Here is a 17981-nt window from a genome sequence, read left to right as displayed (position 1 = left end):
GATAGACTGAATACTGTTCTCCTAAGGATGGAAGCTTTTAGAGATCCTTCATTCTGGTCCTCTCTCATAAGATAAGGGTAATGCTGGGCTGTGAGGTTCCCTTTCTGCTCCAGCAGACTGAACTTAGGGATCTCATAAGAAGGGAAGTCTGTGCAATGGCTTCAGGGAGATTAGGAATGGAGTGGTACCTGGAAACAAAAACATATCCAGGAGCAGTTCCAGTCTCTTAATTCTTCAACTGAGTGAAATCACCCGTACCCCACTTAGCTGGGAGTCCGAAAGGTGTCACTTCAGTGAGCTGGATCTCAGTGGTTCTGTTCTTTTCACTGATTTATTGAGTGCTGACCGTATTTTAGGCACTTTTCTAAATGCTTTATATATATTAACTCATGTTATGTTTATAACATTCCTGTGCTATAAATACACTATTTTACAGATTGGAAAGCCTATATTCAGAGCGTATTAGTTTGGTAAGGCTATGTAACAAACTACCATAAACAAGGTGGCTTCTCCCAATAGAAGTTTATTCTATCATACTTCTAGAGGCTAGAAATCTTAAATCAAGGTGTTGGCAGGGCTGTGCTTCCTCAGAAGGCTCCAGGGAAGAATCATTCTTCCCCTTTCTAGTTTTGGTACTCCTTGACATTCCCTGGGTATGGCAGAGTATCTCCAGTCTCTGACTCTGTCTTTATATTATAGTATTTCCCTCTGTGTTCAAGTTTCCTTATTTTTATAAGGACACCAGTTATTGGATTAGGGTCCAACCTAATCCAGTATGATGTCATTTTAGTTACATGGGCAAAGATCTATTTCCATATAAAATCAAGTCAAGACCAAGGGTTAGGACTTGAACATACCTTTTTGGGGAATACGATTCAAGTTACAACACAGAGTTGAAGTAATTTCCCAAATAGCTAATAACTGGTGAACTCATAAAGATGAGGTCCCACATGATTCAGTCTCAATAAGGAAACTGAAGCATCCAAAAAAACAGGAAATTTAAAAAATGGAAATCAATTCACAATCAAATCATTCACTTAAGAAACAAACAAGGCCGAGACCGGTTTGGCTCAATGGATAGAGCGTCGGCTTGGGGACTGAAGGGACCTGGGTTCGATTCCGGTCAAGGGCATGTACCTTGGTTGCAGGCATATCCCCGGTGGGGGGTGTGCAGGAGGCAGCTGATCGATGACTCTCTCTTATCGATGTTTGTAGCTCTCTATCTCTCTCCCTTCCTCTCTGTACAAAATCAATAAAATATATTTAAAAAAAGAAACAAACAAGAAAGATATATTCTTATCTCAAACATTCAATCTCTCTCCCATTGATTCTCTATCTATCTCTGCTCCCTACCCCCCAAAGTCTTCATGAACTCCATCCACACCAAGGAATTCTTCTGTTTCTCCTCATCCATCATCCACTTACACCAACCAGATTTCTTCTTGTCTTGGTGACACAGCACAGGATAATTGCAAAGAATCCCCATTGAAAAATGGGAGGAAAGGGAAGCATATCATAGTCACTGCTCCATAGTAATCTGAAATCTAGCCAGGCACATGCTGCTGACTCCAGAGACCAGTTCTGAATAACAGCCCGGTGCTGTTCCCTGAGAGGGGGGCCCTGGCCACTGCTCTCTGTGGCTCTTGGCTCTGCCTTCTGGCTTCTCATCTTCACCCTCTGAGACATTCTTTCTTTTTCACAAGAAATGGTACATTTTGTAGCTGAATGGACCTTTCCACCTATTTCATGTTCATTGAAACTTGAGGTCGATAGTCAGCCTTTTATTTTGAATTGTCTCAGTCATTTCTAGTCCAAGCTGGTTGGTACATATCTTTTAAAAAAAATTTTTTTGGTGTCTAATCATATATTTAAATATAGTCCACTCTAGACCAAAACTACACCCACAGTCCTTTCCAAAATAGGTCTCTTTCTCTCTCTCTCTCTCTCTCTCTCTCTCTCTCTCTCTCTCTCTCTCTCTCTCTCTTCCTCTCTCTCTCTCTCTCCCCCCTCCCATTGAAGAGCATGTTAGGTTACTGTGGAACAATGTTCTTAAGATTCCTCAGTGTCCTTTGATCTAGCTAATAGGGAGCACTAGGAACTGCCTTAAATCTTCTACATTTAAATGAAGGATCTTATAGCCAGAACTTTGAAATTATTTTTATCCTGAGGCTATTTTTACTTTTAAAACTTTTGCTAGTATAGAGATGAGAAATAATATTATTTTCCAACCCAGCTAGTTCTGGACCCTCTGTATTTCCTCTAATTTCTGCTTTTACACCAAAGACTTACTTCTTCCTGAAGTACTTTGCCATGTACAGCTGGAAGAACATACTGGCACTTGCAACATTCTACATAAGATCTCCTCAGCCAGATCCATAGTTTATTACTATATATTTTCTACCTTCTAGTTGCCATAGATAAATTTTGCCACTTGTTTCACCACTATGTAACTCAGGTCACCTTTGTCAAGCCTCCTGAAGCAGTTTCCTCACTTGTAGCCAAACTGAAGCCACATGTACTAGTTTTGGTTACTGCAACATCCTACTCCTGATGCCAACAATAGTATCTGCCAGAGTATAGTCAGAAATGCAGAGCCTCTGAATATTGTGAGATAACGACTATTTATGGGCATTAGAACTCATACAATTATAAAAACAACTAAGAAAGTGATGGTCCCAGATCCTCATAGACAAAGGTGGAGGACCACAGAAAGGTGACTATTCAGCTCTCCTGAAACCCTGGAATGGGTGGAAATGATGGCATTTGCAGAGGAATTTGGGAATTAAGCAAGTTCAGCTAAGGAACCAGCATGGGACTGTGAAGGGGGAGCACATGGAAGAGCCTACGAGAAGCTGTTGGCTCTAAGCAGCTACCACCCATGTCGGTCCACCTACAAGCATCTGGTGGTAGGCTTTCTGGTCATCAGAACCAGTAGTTAAAAAGAAGAGCTGGATGCAGATTGAAGAGAGTGATGACCAATTATAACCTATTGAAAACATCCATATCTGTTCATTTCTATATATGATCACAATCTTCAGAGAATAAAAAACTGTGGTGTTCTAACCTTACACAAGTTCCTCTTTTGGACAACACTACCCTGGAACTACAATATATAGGGAAGAAGACCCTGGGAAATGTAGTTCCAAGATCAACTAATCGACAAGAGGACAATCAAGCACACTCTAAATGTCTGCCTAAATTAACCCTGTAAAGCTCTTCAAGCGCCCAGAGAAGATATCAGAGGGGCCCAGAATGTAGCTTTTGAGCAATGACAAGCAAAACCTGGAGCCATTGAGTCTGCAGGGCAGCCCTTGTTGGTTGGTCTCATGCCTCATAGGAGCATGAGTGTCATTGGCTATGGAATCAGAATGCTGTGATTTTGGACCAGAGCCACCACTTGCTAAATAATAACCATGTCTGATTCATTTGGGTCATCTGGGTTTCAGGTTTCTCATCTGTAAAATGAAAACAATTGCCCCCAAGTTACCTTCTCCATCTATTGCATCAAGGGACCAAAGGATATCTGTCTATAAACTCTGATAACTTTATGGGCACGTGGAAAGCAGTTGTATCTGTCATTCTACAGAAATTGGGCCAAAGTTTCTGCTGTCCTGCCCTAGTGTTGCCTAGGAATTTTTTATGCTGTTTCTACTAAGGTAGAAAATTCATGGAAAACAGACTCTAGCTTCTCTTCCTTAGATCTCTCTTTCCAGATTTATTTCCTCAATAGAACCCCTTTCCCATGTCAGATGTTGGTTGAAAAGGAGGGGTGGTTGAGACTTTGAATACTTCCAAGTTCTGTCTGAACTGTAATGTGGAGAATGCCAAAATATATTTATTTGTTGCATATGCAAGTCCCATGCTTCTGGGAATGTGAAATTTAGTAGCAGAATAAGATAAGTACTCAAATGTATACACGTTAGGGCATTATCAGACTGCAGTGAAAGACAGGAAGTTCAAGTCCCCCTGCCTACATGCTCTCCCTACTACCCCTCACCTCTCTACCTGCTCACCTTTCAGTCCCCAGGTCAAAGAACGTTTTCTTCTTCCTAAATGTTTTCTGATTCCCCTCAGGTGGATGATTTTTTTTCTTTTTCTTTTTTCTTTCTTTTTTTAAACTTGCAGAACTTCCTATCTCTCACTGCAATAACTATAGCCTGACAATGCCCTAAAACATATACATTCGAGTACTTATTCTTCTACAAAATTTCACATTCTCAGAAGCAGGGGATTTGCTTATGAAGATCATGCAACAAATAAGTAATTTTTGGCATTCTCCACATTACAGTCCAGACAGCACTTGGATTATAAATAATTATTGAATTAAGTTGAAAGAAAATAAGTTGGGAACATGCATCCATGTACTGGTGTCTTAAATAACAATAGCCTGAAAGGACATGGTTACCCATAATAAGATATAGAAAAATGAAGAGTCTGTGATCCACAACCAGATAATTCTTGGTTTCCTATTATTATGAATTTTGTGTCATGCGATAAGGCATTTCCCTCCATATTGTTAATATGATGGCCCTAAGCAGGACAGTCCAAACAAGAACCAGGGCTCAATCTTCCATGTGTACTCAGAAATAAATTATTTTTAAAGAATATTACAATTCATAGCAGCAGCTGCAAATCTTAACCAGGGCCAGTGACCCCCTCTGTTTAGGTTATAGCTGGAACTTTCACTGAGCCACATCCTCTCTGGGAGATAGTTCATGCACCCAAGATAGGATTTCAAGAGGCCCTTGAACCAGAAAAGTTGTTTGTCAAAGTGTCTATGTCTTTTGTCACAGGCACTCTGGGTTGTTGGGTTTCTTTCTCCAGGGTCAGAAAAGTTTCAAAAGCAAAATTGATATCAGGAAATGCTTGTGATTATCTCTCTACTCTTAAGCAAATCACTTCCCCTCTTTAGACCTCAGTTTCCTCTAGAAGGAGGGCAATTGAAATAGCTGTGAAAGGTCCCTCCCTCCCAACTCGGATAAATCAGGATTCTATTCAGAGCTGCAGGCTAAATTCCCAGAGTCCCAGGGCCTTTTCTTTCCTGCTTCTAGAGGTGTATATGGCTCAGATTTTCCCATGGGTCTCATCTGGGCCATGCTTACCTATTCTCTAAAATAGTGTAGCTCTGCAGGTGATAACTTTATCTGACATCATAAAAAGGTCCCTGAGCCTGGAATATATGAGGAGGTAAGTTATTTATCACAAAACTTCATTAGGTCTCTTCCTTACAAATTATCTCTGATTGGTTTCACTTAGAGGTACCCACACTACAGGCAATATAGACCCCAAAAACTTGGGGTACCAGATTACAGGAAGGAGGCTGATGTGTCTCCTTCATCAAGACATTACTATTCATGATAATTGTTTATGTATTATATGGTTACAGACCACAAACAAGTCCATCAGATTTTTTAGCAGGAAGAAATGTGTGTGTGTGTGTGTGTGTGTGTGTGTGTGTGTGTGTGTGTTGAAACTCCTGCTTCCATTTCCTACTATGTATGAATGAATCTGTAAGTATGGATATTATAATTTGGTAAATCACTAGTATTTCAAAATTGGAAGAGAACATAGAACTCAAGTATTTCAAATCCCTGTTTTATTAGGTGGATAACTGAGAACTAATGAGGAGGTGACCATATAACATTTTATTGTAGATCAGGAATAGGGGTCAGGATCTCTAACTACAGCTTTCATTACTCCAAAGCAGTGGCCACCAAAACAGGGCACTCTAGCTCATGCAGTTACTCATTCATAGCAGAAGCCCTTTCTTAGGCCCTCACTCCAAACCTATTTAGTCTTATTTTTATTAAGTTCTAAGAAGAGCAGTTTAACTTGTTTGTATTTTATAACATTTCAGCTAAAACTCATAAAGATACAGCAAATAAAACAGTATATAAATAAGACATACGAATTACAAAGGCATTATAGTCTGGGGATGATCTATGTAGGGTAAGCAACATTACACAATGCAATATCCCTAAGATGGTTGATGTTCATAACAATCCCTGGATCCTAACAAAGCGTTGGCATGTGTCACCTAAAAAAGAAGGGTTTTGTATTAAGCACTTTAAAAAGTATTATAACAAAAATATTTTTTACTTTTTTTTATTGTAATTAAGTAAAACTTCAGCTATATTTAAAACTCAGATAACAAACCAGCTGTGATGTTCAAGGAAGTGACATTTCAGCTGTGTGTATATAGGCACGTTCTACAGTAAGAAGTTTGTCTAGTATCTGCAGAGAAAAGAAATAAATAGCAAAGCCATGATCTCATCTTCTGTTTACACTTCAATTCCCAAAGTTAGCAATTAATTGTCCTTGTGTTTTGTTGCCATGGCAAATTGTTTTTCTTTAAAACTCCCACTTATTTTAAATAAATAAATCATTAGTTTCAAAACAGAAGTGTCAAATGTCAAGATACTCTGGCATACTAAACTAAATGAACAAAACAATGAATTCATTAGAATCTACTAGAGATAGGCAGCCTTTGAGAACTTTCCTTTAATGACTTTGAAAGGCAGCAGAAATTATTCTTGGTAAGAGATTTTCTTATGCATCTTGACTAAAATCAGTCTAAAAGTTGCAAGTTCAAATATAGGCTTACAAGAATTGGGAAAGGTGTAAACAATAGAGTCATGGGTAGGCCAAGCATTTGTGGTCAAATAAATACTATCAAACAGCTGCTATCCAGTGCTTCCCAAATAAACAGCCACAATCATTGTTAGGCAACCAGTTTGAGATCTCTGCTTGGGTCTCCTGCTCTCCCAATGTAAATAATTCTTTTAGCAAATAGTCATTTTTTACATCTGACTCTTAGTACAGACATACACAAAAAATATACTACTTCTGGATGATCCCAGTAGTTTTGGTATTATTAAGACTACCTATTAAATGTAGTACTGATGACACGTCTTTCCTGTTCAACAGTTTTCAATGTCTTCTTTTATTCACAAAATTAAGACTCACTTATTATTATGGCATTCAAGGTCAACCATGATTTAAATAAATTTTAAAAATCACCTATCTTTCTAAGTGCATCACCTACAATCTTTACAGATTACCTGGCTTCTCATTGTTCTCCAAATGGGCCTTGTTCTTTGAGATCTTGATAACAAATAACTGCTATGTACCAGGTCCTATTCCATATACTGATGACACATCTGTAAAGAACACGAAGTCTTGTTGTCCTGCAGCTTACATTCTAATGGGGATATTTCACCTCCTTCTGCATGCATCCCCAGTGCTTATTTCCATTAAACCACCTGTCACACTGAATAATAGCTCTGGGTGTTTTTATCAGTCTGAACATGCACAGCTCTATGTCTCAATCTTCTCTCATCATCCCCATCACCTATTTTGCCCAGCATCAGCACACACTGAATGCTCAATGAATGACTTATATTGTATATAAAGTTTCTTTTCTTTGGAATGTGCTAAGTTTCTGTGGCATATAAAATCCATCTGTGATCTAACTCCTTTAATTTTAACGTTGAGTCATTTTTAACAACAACAACAAAAGCCATTTGGTTGTCAACAGAAATGAAAAAGGTCAAGCTACTTTTGATGGATCTAAACAAAATGAATGCAACAGTGATCAGATGGCCACTTTTACTTAAGCTGTAATGTGTCTTTCCTTAAATTCCATAATTCCTAATCCCTATCCTTTGGACTTCCCAGGCTGCTTGGTCTACTCCAGGGAAGTCTCTCCCTCTTTTCTACCGGAGAAACTAATTTGAAAAGCTGCTCATTTGTTCCCTTTCTCTTTGACCTTAAAGGTAGAAACTGAAGACCAGTTGCTGGCAATCTTCTGTGGCAGTGAGAACACAGACACTGAGCATACCCCTGGTCAGGAAATGATCCTCTCCCCTGGTTCCTTCATGTCCATCACTTTCCAGTCAGATTTCTCTGATGAGGAGCGATTCACAGGCTTTGATGCCCACTATATGGCTGTGGGTAAGTGAGAAGTGGGTGGCTCATCCCCAGGTCTCCGTTTCTCAATAAAGATTAAAAGTGTCTTGTACTCTCTTCTTTACAATGAACAGCTGTGTACTCACCACGCAGATTCTACCATGAATGTCTTACTGCATTTGCTCTATTACATATCTATCCACCTGCTGACTAGTGACCTAGAGCATCTTTACACATGCTTGCTGGCCATCTATGTATCCTTTTGGGGGAAATGCATGTTCGATTTAAAACAAAACAAACAAAAAAAAAACATTGTTATTGATTTCAGAAAGGAAGGGAGAAGGGGAGAAAGATAGAAACATCAAATGATGTCAGAGAATCATTGATCAGCTGCCTCCTGCATGTTCCACACTGGGGATTGAGCCCACAATCCAGACATGTACCCTAACTGGGAATCAAACTGTGACCTTCTGTTTTATAAGTCTATGTTCAACCATTGAGCCATGCTGGCTGAGCCAAATTTTTAAATTGGATTGAGAATGTACATCTTTTTTATCTTTATATTTCTAGTGTTTAGGACAGGGCTGGGCCCCTATAAGCAACATAGATACAGGTAGAATAGAGTAGAAGTTAAGAGCCTATGCTCTGGGTCCAGTCCATGCTGTCCCTTCCACTTACTATCTGTGTGACTTGGAGTCAGTTGCTTAATGCCTCTAAATCTCTCAGTCTTATCATCTGTTGAATAGGAATAGGAATAGCCCTGCTTACTATTTTCACTATTGTTATAAGATAGTGGCACAAGACAGGTTGCTTGGGTTTGAACCTGGCTCTCTATAATCTTGCTTAAGTCTCTTACCTTTCTGAGTTCCAGTTTCCACCTGTAAACAGAAACATTGGCTACTTTTGGGCTTCATGTGAGGATCAAATGATGAAATGCAAGCATCTCACAACATAATGAATAGCCTACACTAAGGTGCTCTAAAAATGTTAGTTGTTGTCTTCATCATCCCTCATGGATTCACTGACTGAGAGGCTGTGCCTGCCCCTACAGATGTGGACGAGTGCACAGAGCAGGAGGACGAAGAACTGTCCTGCGATCATTACTGCCATAACTACATCGGTGGCTACTATTGCTCCTGCCGCTTTGGCTACATCCTCCACACGGATAACAGGACCTGCAGAGGTGAGGCATGGGGATGATACTATTCATCACCATCGTGTGCCACATTTTCCTGTCAGATGAGGGAGGCTTACAAGGACTGTAGGAACAATTAAAAATGAAATCTGAGATCTGTGCCTCTAGGTACTACGTGTTTGAAATGCCCAGCAGCCCTAGCCTATGGGCCATCTTTCTTCCTGGGCAGCAGAAATCTCTGCCCTTTTCTCCCTATCTCCTCTCCCTCTGCAGGTAATTGGCCTGCTAAAAAAAACAGAAAAGAAAAAAAAGCTTTCCTGTCCCCTCTCTCTGAGCCATGAACTAGGCCTCTCCCAGAAGTTTCTTTTGCTCTTTTCCATAGCCCCTAAGTTCCTCTGTGATAAAGAAAACCTTGGTCCAAAGGAAAGAAGAGGGAGGAGAGAGGCAAAGACAGAAACAGCATTTCTGGCCCTCTCTCTGTTTTAATCTTTTATCAGCATGCCTATTCTGCCATAGTCTCTGGGCTGGGCAGAGGTGGACAAGCAGAAGGGTCAGCTACTTTCCATGAGGACCATCTGGTTAATGGGAAACAGCCACAAAGCAAATGGTGAAAAGTAGTAAAAGCTATACAAGTAGTGTGGCCACAGTACAATCAGACCTGAGTTTGCCTGGGGTGTGGGCAAACATGTTTCAGAAATGATAGCCCTGACAGATATAGAAGAATAAGAAAAAGACAGAGAACAGCTTCCACAAACTTGTCTACACCCAGTTGATTTTGGATCGTTTGGGGAATTACCATTAGCATGACTGCAGGGTAAGGAGCTGAGTTTCAGAAAAATCCCTTGGAAGCTGAGTGAGAGGTCATTGGAGGAGAACAAGTTTGGACATGAGAATTCTTTTTCTTTCTCCTTCAAACGTTTCTACTTACTTCTGAAAAAACAAAAACAAAAACAAAACAAAAAAACCCTGTTTGACGCATCAGTAGAGAAAAGGCACATATAGGAGTTTCATCTCAAGGGTTATATTTTCTATGGTTTCCATTCAGTAAGTTTTTATTGAGTATCTACTATATACTGAGTTCAGTGGGGCTAAGAATGAGCAAGATTTCTTTATCTTTTTCACTTTGCCTGTGCCTCCAGGAACTTTTTAAAACATTATCTTCCTAATCTTCTTAATATCTGCCCCTACCCATGAAATTTTAATACCACAGATACACTGTATATATTATTTATGTACTGTATGCCTAATTAAGTATCATTCATAAAAAGGGTAGACTTCTCCCAACCAAGAACTAATTTTAACCCCCTTTGGGGCAATATCATTGCCATAAGAATGTGTAATACAGAAAATGAAAACAGGTGGGAATTCAAGTTACCTTGACCTAAACTTTGCTCTACAGCTGAGTTGTAGACTTTCAAGTTAGTCATGCCCCCTTTTCTGGGACACAGTTTACTCTTATGCAAATGAGCAGGATGAGCTAGTGCTTAGAAGGAATTGACATCCTACATCTAGGATGGGTCAACCCAAGGACAAAGGTCCAATAGCAAATAAAAAGACCTTAGCAGAGCTAAGCCACAACCAGGTGCTTTGTCCTGGGTGTAGCAGGTGAAATAGGGACAAAGAATCCCTGAGTTCAAGGTACTTACAGTCTAGTGGGGGCAAGAGAATCCACAAACAAGTCTATCACATAGTGGCAAGTAGTGGTCGGCAACATAAAGGGAAACAAAGCAAAGCCAGGTGCCAGGGAGAGGGGGTGTATGAGGGATCAAAACAGAGACCTAATGGAGTTCTCGGCTAAAGGGAGAGCAGGACAAAAGCAGTCTAGACACCACCACCTCAACCATTCCATCTCAAAACCTTTCCATCTTAAACCCTGTCCTTTCCTCCTTCCCCCCAATGCCACAGAATCTGATGAGAAGGCTTATAACACTCACTGCCTTTGAGTCTTGACCCTGCAAATTACTGGTGTGTGATTTGGATAAATCACTTTCCTCTCACTGAAATTCAGTATCCCCATCTGTGATGGGGGATAAGTATTCCTTTCCTACTAGCCTCTAGGGACCACTGTAGAACCATACAGTAACAGATAAGAAAGGCATTTCTGTGGCCATGTGTGGTGGGTCACTTTGCTCTGATATGTTTCCCATAGTGGAGTGCAGTGACAACCTCTTCACCCAGAGGACTGGCGTGATCACCAGCCCTGACTTCCCCAACCCTTACCCTAAGAGCTCGGAATGCTTCTATGCGATCAGACTGGAGGAAGGTTTCATGATCAGCCTGAAGTTTGAAGACATTTTCGACATTGAGGACCATCCAGAGGTGCCTTGCCCCTATGATTATATCAAGGTAAGCCTGCAATGGACCTTTCTCTGGTGATACTGGAAAATCTTGCTGAATTGGGGAAATTGATAATCTTGCCCTCTACCTTCTCCCGGGATAGGAGGCCAAACATCTGTCTTCCAAAAAAATAACTATTTCAAGTAACATCTACCAGCTTAATCAGATACAGTCTAGAAATCTTCCCTGATCCAAAACTAGCCACTTGGCCACCTATAAAATCCCTTTTGCCATGTAGCATAATATTGTCATGAAGTAACACCTGGAAGGAAGCTCATGAGGACCACCTTAGAATTCTGCCTGCCACACATAGTTGCCAGGAGCTCTGCCATGAGCCTTATCCAGGTACTTAATCATTTGGGGATTTACTTTCCCCCCCTCTCCACAGTAAAGCTGACAAGATTAAGATATCACCCAGGATTGTAGAAGTCACTAAATGAGGCTTAAGGTGTTCTCATCTTCAGAGATGGAAGGAAGAGAGTTAAACACATATGAAAGACCCAGGACTGGGAATTGGAAAATCTGGATCAGTGAATAGTACCTATTCCCTTTCCTCCATCCCACCCTCCTATCCTAGTCCAAACCCCATTATCTCCTGGGCAACTGCAAAGCTCCCACCCTTGCCCTACAATGCCTGTTCTCCCATAGCACCCAGGCTGATCTTCATAAAAGTCATATTAGATCAAGGTTGCACTTGGAAATAAGCATATTCCTCAGCACAATATGGCCCTTGCCTGTCTTTTCAACTTCATGCCATGGCACTCCCTCTGTTGGCCTTAACCTTCACATATACTGTGTTCTCCACCTGGAAAGTATTCTACCCTCCTTCTCCAATGAAAAACTCCTATTCATCCTATATGTCTCAAATCCAGTATCGCCTACTCAAGGAGACCTTCCCTGGCCACCTATTTAGAGTTATTATCTATCATATTAATGACGAATTCCATAGGTTACATAGATTTTACTACATAAGTTAGAAACAAAAAGCACATATTTATTATCCTCCCCCAACTAGACTGAAAGTTTTTTGAGAGCAGAGGCCTTTTCAATGCTTTGCTCAGGACAAGGTCTGTCTCTCTCTGAGGCATAGTATGTTCATCTTTGAGCAGATTATTAGCCTGCCTAGTCCACTGTCAAGGCTATTATAAATTGTAAATTGTGGGACTAATGATGGAAATATCTGGTGAATGGTAACATCCACTAGAAATGTGAGTGAATAATAGGTTTCACATGAAGGCTTCCAGAAAACCCCAGCACAGTGTAAAGGTGGTCCCTGAAGCAGCCACTGCTATTCTGATGTGAACCTCCATTTCCTTTGTCTTGTCTCACAGATTGAAGTTGGGTCAAAAGTATTGGGACCTTTCTGTGGAGAGAAATCCCCAGAACCTATCAATACTCAGACCCACAACGTCTCAATCCGGTTCCGCAGTGACAATTCAGGCGAGAACCGGGGCTGGAAGCTCTCGTACAAGGCAGCAGGTAACTTTGTCATTGTGCTCAGCCCTCATTGAGCTCCGTGGCTGAGGGATGAGGAGGCTCCAGCCTGGGACTCCTCGGAGATTGTAGTGGGTTACCAGCTCTGCCACTGGTACAACAAGGCACATTTTCTCTTCTGACTCAGTTTCTTTTCTATATAATGGGGTGATCATGGGGTGATCATGGTGTGTTCGAATTTACTGTATGTTGGAATCATATGGGGAGATTAAAAAAACAGAACTTGGGTTTTGAACCGCACCCCCCCACACACACTGTGATTCATTGGGCCTGGAGAGGACCCTTCCAGCTCCATCCTTCTCTAAGTCTGAGGCTGGAATTTTGGTGTGAGCCTGTAGCTCAAAATGTTCCACTACTGCGGTTTGGCTCTTTATGTTCCTCCTAGACTGGCAAAGCCCACGGGTTTCATTCTCTAATACCCCAAGGTAGCCAATCCCGGCCCAAATATTAATAGAGCCATTTGACTCAATTTGTATGCAATAACTTGAAAAAGAAGAGGGTGGGCATCAGCGACAAGACCACAGCTGGGCATGACTAATTCAATTCATAGACTCCAATATCCTGGCCTGAACTGCACTATCAAATTTAGTGGCTGATTCTGCAGAGAAAAGTGAAGCAAATGTTAACGAAAGAGAGTTTGTCCAGGAAACATTTTCAGGGATAGCCCTAGGCCTGGGAATCCTGTCTGACTTTTGCCTTTTGAAAATAGAGCTCAGAGGCATATGATCACAGACCAACACTTTGAGGCATGGTCTTGGGAAGAAAGAGCCATTGGTGTCACCCTGAGTTCCCCAAGAGGGCAAACTACTCCTGATAAGTAAATATTAGAACAGTATAAATTTCAGTTGCATATGGAACTACTATTTCTTTAATCAGATGAATTCAGTATGATAGGTGAAGCTTTGGTAAGTACGGAGCTCCCCTGTCACTGTAGAAATGCAAATAGATGTTTGATGTCTACTATGGCAGATGTTATTTAAAAATAAGAAAGCATCAGACTACTAGGCTTATAGTCAATGGCACTTAATATGCTATCCAATCGTGAGTTTTGATTAAATCTTCTGGTTAACCACCTCATTATGCAAATGAGAAAAGAGAGGTCCAAGAATCTACTCAGGTTCCAGTAAGTTTTCTTCAGGTTTTATTAGGTCCAGGCCCCTAACACCCAGTCCTGTGTCTTCTCCTCCATCATGCATGGCAGTCTAGGGACTGGCCTCTGGCTACCATACTTTTCCTTGTTTTCTTACTTGCTATTTTTCCATTCCTTCACCAGGGAAGGAATGTCCAGGGCTACAACCTCCTGTCCAAGGGAAAATTGAGCCCTTGCAAGCCAAGTATTTCTTCAAAGACCAGGTGCTCATCAGCTGTGACACAGGCTACAAAGTGCTGAAGGTACAGGGTCCTGCCTGGGGAGTATTTGTAGACCAAGCTAGAGAAATTCTCTCGAGAGCTTCCCTAAATAGATTGGCTTCCAGAGCTTGTGAGGGTCCCACCATAGTATTTTCTAGATTTCCCATAAATCTACAAAGCACTCCAGAAGTTTGTCTTCTAAAAGTTTAAAGCATGTGTCCCAGACTCTCACTTCTGGAAGTGGCACAAAAGTCTTTTACCAGAGTGTGGGCTGGTTTGAATTTCAAAAATCTAGCTCTACTCATCTCTACAATCAGGACAAACAACCTTAACAAATTTGAGGCTTATTGGGGGAAATGGGGGTGGAAAAACAGGGATTTTAGAGGTGACAGACATGTATTGCTAACTTGTCCACCCTCTGAAACCACGATTCTCCTAGGAATCACCTGCTTAACTTAAAAAAAACAAGTCCACTTTCTAGGCCCACCTGAGCTCAATGAAAGCAGAATCTCTAGGGCAGTGCCCAGTGATTGGTTTTCTGTTACGTCACCCAGGTGAGTCTGATGTGAGCCAAGCTGGTGGACCAGTGCCCTGAAGGAATGGTTCTCAAAGTGGGGTCCCACTACAGCATCAACTCACTTGTTAAAAATGCAAAGGCTTAATTCCTAGGTCAGAGCCACTGAATCAGAATCTTCAGGGGCAGGGCCCCGCAATCTGTGCAAGTGCCTTCAGGATGCTGATCCTTGCTCAGGTTTGAAAGCCACCGCTCTGAAAAAGGAGTAAAAAGTATAGATTTTCCTTCAGAGACAGTTGCCCAAATCCCTTCTCATACCCTTTTTAGAGGTGGCAGGACTCTCTCCAGGGCAGGAATTGAGAATACGAACTCAGCATCTACTTTTTTCTCATCTTTAGGCTTTCTCTTGGAGACATATGTTTGGAAAACTTCATGTTAGGACACCCAGATTTGTAGTTTGAGTTGCTTGTGCTGAAAAGCCACCACCAACCCCACCTGTTTTCCTTCTCCCCACATCTTTGTCATATTTCTTCCTAGGATAATGTGGAGATGGATACATTCCAGATAGAGTGCCTGAAGGATGGCTCGTGGAGTAACGAGATTCCCATTTGTAAACGTAAGAAAACAAAATCCCTTTATTATAAAAACCATGAGTTCCCCAGCACTGGTGGGATTTGAGCAGAGACCACAGAGGGGGGACCACTTAGCAGGTGCACTTTAAAATAAAGGGGGCAGGAGGTCAGCAGACACATGTGAGTTGGACAAAAGAAGTATGTATCTTTTAGCAATAAAACAATAAGATTCCAGCCAAAACGGGTTTGGCTCAGTGGATGGAGCATGGGCCTGCAGACTGAAGGGTCCAGGGTTCAATTCCAGTCAAGGGCATGTGCCTTGGTTGCAGGCGCATCCCCAGTAGAGGTGTGCAAGAGGCAGCTGATCGATGATTCTCTCTCATCAATGTTTCTAGCTCTCTATCCCTCTCTCTACCTCTCTGTAAAGTCAATAAAATATATTTTAAAATAAATAAATAAAAATTAAAATTATAATGTTGGGGGAAAAAACAATAAGATTCCAAAAGAAACTTTTTGTGGGTCTTTACTTTCTAAATGCGGATTTTTACCTCTGCCTGCAGACAGGTTGCCAAACTTGCTACAGAAATAGCATGTCTCCAGGTTTGAAAGTAGCTCTCTGTTTCAAATTGCTAATTCAGGAAACTATTTTGGCCCCAGTGTCCAGAGCCAAGTGACCTTGCCAGTCCATGTGGCTGTCAGTCATATCCACTAAGTCTTCTGGGACAGCTTATGCTTTAGGACTATGGAGTCAACACAGTGGATGTGTGTGAAGCTGGGGACACAGTTCTGCATGACCTTGGGACTCAGAGTTCTTGCCTTGTCTCTGCTCCTAACCCACCCTATGACCATGGACTGGATCCTCTTCCTTAACTGTTAAATAGAAAGTGTGAATTATTTTAATATTCTAGAATATATCCTGGTGGTTCTAACATAATGTGTTCCATATAAATAACCTAGTAAGCTTTGCAAAAATACCAAGTGTCAGCCACTTCCTCCTCTCCCCCTACCCATGTGACTTCAATGCAAGGCTTGTAAAGACCACAATTTTAGGACACTTATCTATAGTGACAAAAAAGGGAGGAAAAAGAGACAGGAAGGAAGGGGAGGAGGATTTGTTTTAGAACAGAGAGGTGAGAAGTCAAGAATTAGGATTAGTCTCGCCTGCCCCTAATTCATGACTGCATGTAAACTTGGAGTGGTGTCCTTGTCCCACCATCTCCTAAATGGCTCAGATCCACTGGGCTGGCAGATCTACTCCCACTGGCCCAACGGGACACTATCAGGCTGGGACTCCCTTGAAGCAAATCCCAGACAGAACTTTAGAGCAGTGTGTGCTTGTTGTCAATTTTCCTTTCTTTATAGGATGATGTGGCTGGAGTCAGAGTCTAGTATGTATGTGTGGGGGACATGGGAGGGAGCAGGAGGTGCTTTTTATGGCTTCAACCAACATTTCTTGGATGCTTTGGCAGAGGTCTACAGAGAACTCAGATGGAAAAGACTAGAGCCAGAAATGGAGAAACTTAAATGCCAGCAGACACATCTGCTGCCTCCTCCCACATGTGGCTCATGTGTGGTGCTGAGGCTGAGTTCTACCCATGCATGAGGCTATTGAGAAGGAGGTGATAAAGGAGAATGTGGATGTAGAGGATGGAATGTGGCTTTGGAGTCAGAAAGTTGTAGATTCAAATCCAGATTCAAGCAGTTGCAGGTCCCTAAGAAATTTACTCAAACACTTTTTGCCTCAGTTTCCTACATTCTTGATTGTTCTGAGGACTAGCTATGTTAATGTACATATACATGGGGAGCACCAGGAATAAGAAAAAGCTCAATAAAAGATTATTTCTTCCCCTACCCAACTCCATCACTAGGAAAAGTTTTGGTTTCTCTCATTTACACATGTAGAAAACTTTGATAATAATTTTCTTCACTTCTTATTGTAACATAAGTGTTGGTAGAGTTAGGCACTATTATATTTGATGGCACTCTTTTATGTGACTTTTGTTAGTATATAGAAGAATGCCTGTTGTTTTGTGCCACAGAAAAGAGGAATTTTTTGTCTCCCTAATGTGATCTGGCTTTCCCAGCACAGCCTGGTTTGGGGCTATTAGAATTCCTATTTAGACACTTGGGACATCCCTGCTCATTTATGAGTAGCTATTTATTGAACATCTCTCTGTCCCAGGTACGTGCCAGGTCATAGGGAAAACACAAAATTGAACAAGACTGAGAAGTTGAGCATCCCCAGAGATTCTGAAAGAGGTTGGGAACTGACAGGAAGTGTGTGTGCAGTGAAGAAACCTGCACCAGAACAGGAAGTAAAAATTATGGGACCTGCCACCACTTTGCTGTAGTGACCCCTGACAAGTTCTATTCCATTCTGAATGCCATCTGTCAAATGAGTGTCCAGGTCAGGTGAATGCAAAGTTCACTCCGGAGCAGAATATTATACTCTTCATGAGCCAGCATTTATGACTGTGCAAATTCTCTGAATGGTACAAATTCCACAATCCCAAACTGCCTTCACACTGACTGTACCTAAACTGTGCATTCTTAATAAATTCTGGTACAGTGATTTCTGTATTTCCAGCATGCTAATTCTGCTTTGCTTGCTAATTTTTCTCTTCTTTCTCTCTCTCCATTCCTCTCTCTGCTTCCTTTCTCTGGACCCACT

General features: G+C 41.4%; 1 protein-coding gene across 4 annotated transcripts in view; it reads left to right on the top strand.

The window, feature by feature from the left end:
• Window positions 1–17981, top strand: part of MASP1 (MBL associated serine protease 1) — a 60429-nt gene that overhangs the window by 17652 nt on the left and 24796 nt on the right. For all 4 annotated transcript variants that reach the window (XM_036445534.2, XM_045583789.1, XM_036445532.2 and 1 more), the window contains 6 exons: window positions 7776–7953; window positions 8960–9091; window positions 11193–11389; window positions 12712–12859; window positions 14148–14266; window positions 15276–15354. In XM_036445534.2, the coding sequence (XP_036301427.1) occupies window positions 7776–7953; window positions 8960–9091; window positions 11193–11389; window positions 12712–12859; window positions 14148–14266; window positions 15276–15354 (853 nt within the window). The remainder of the gene's footprint in view (window positions 1–7775; window positions 7954–8959; window positions 9092–11192; window positions 11390–12711; window positions 12860–14147; window positions 14267–15275; window positions 15355–17981) is intronic.

The sequence above is a fragment of the Pipistrellus kuhlii genome, unplaced genomic scaffold, assembly GCF_014108245.1.
Source record: "Pipistrellus kuhlii isolate mPipKuh1 unplaced genomic scaffold, mPipKuh1.p scaffold_m20_p_2, whole genome shotgun sequence".
Classification (NCBI taxonomy): Eukaryota; Metazoa; Chordata; class Mammalia; order Chiroptera; family Vespertilionidae; genus Pipistrellus; species Pipistrellus kuhlii.
This window is presented reverse-complemented; position numbering and strand designations above follow the sequence as displayed.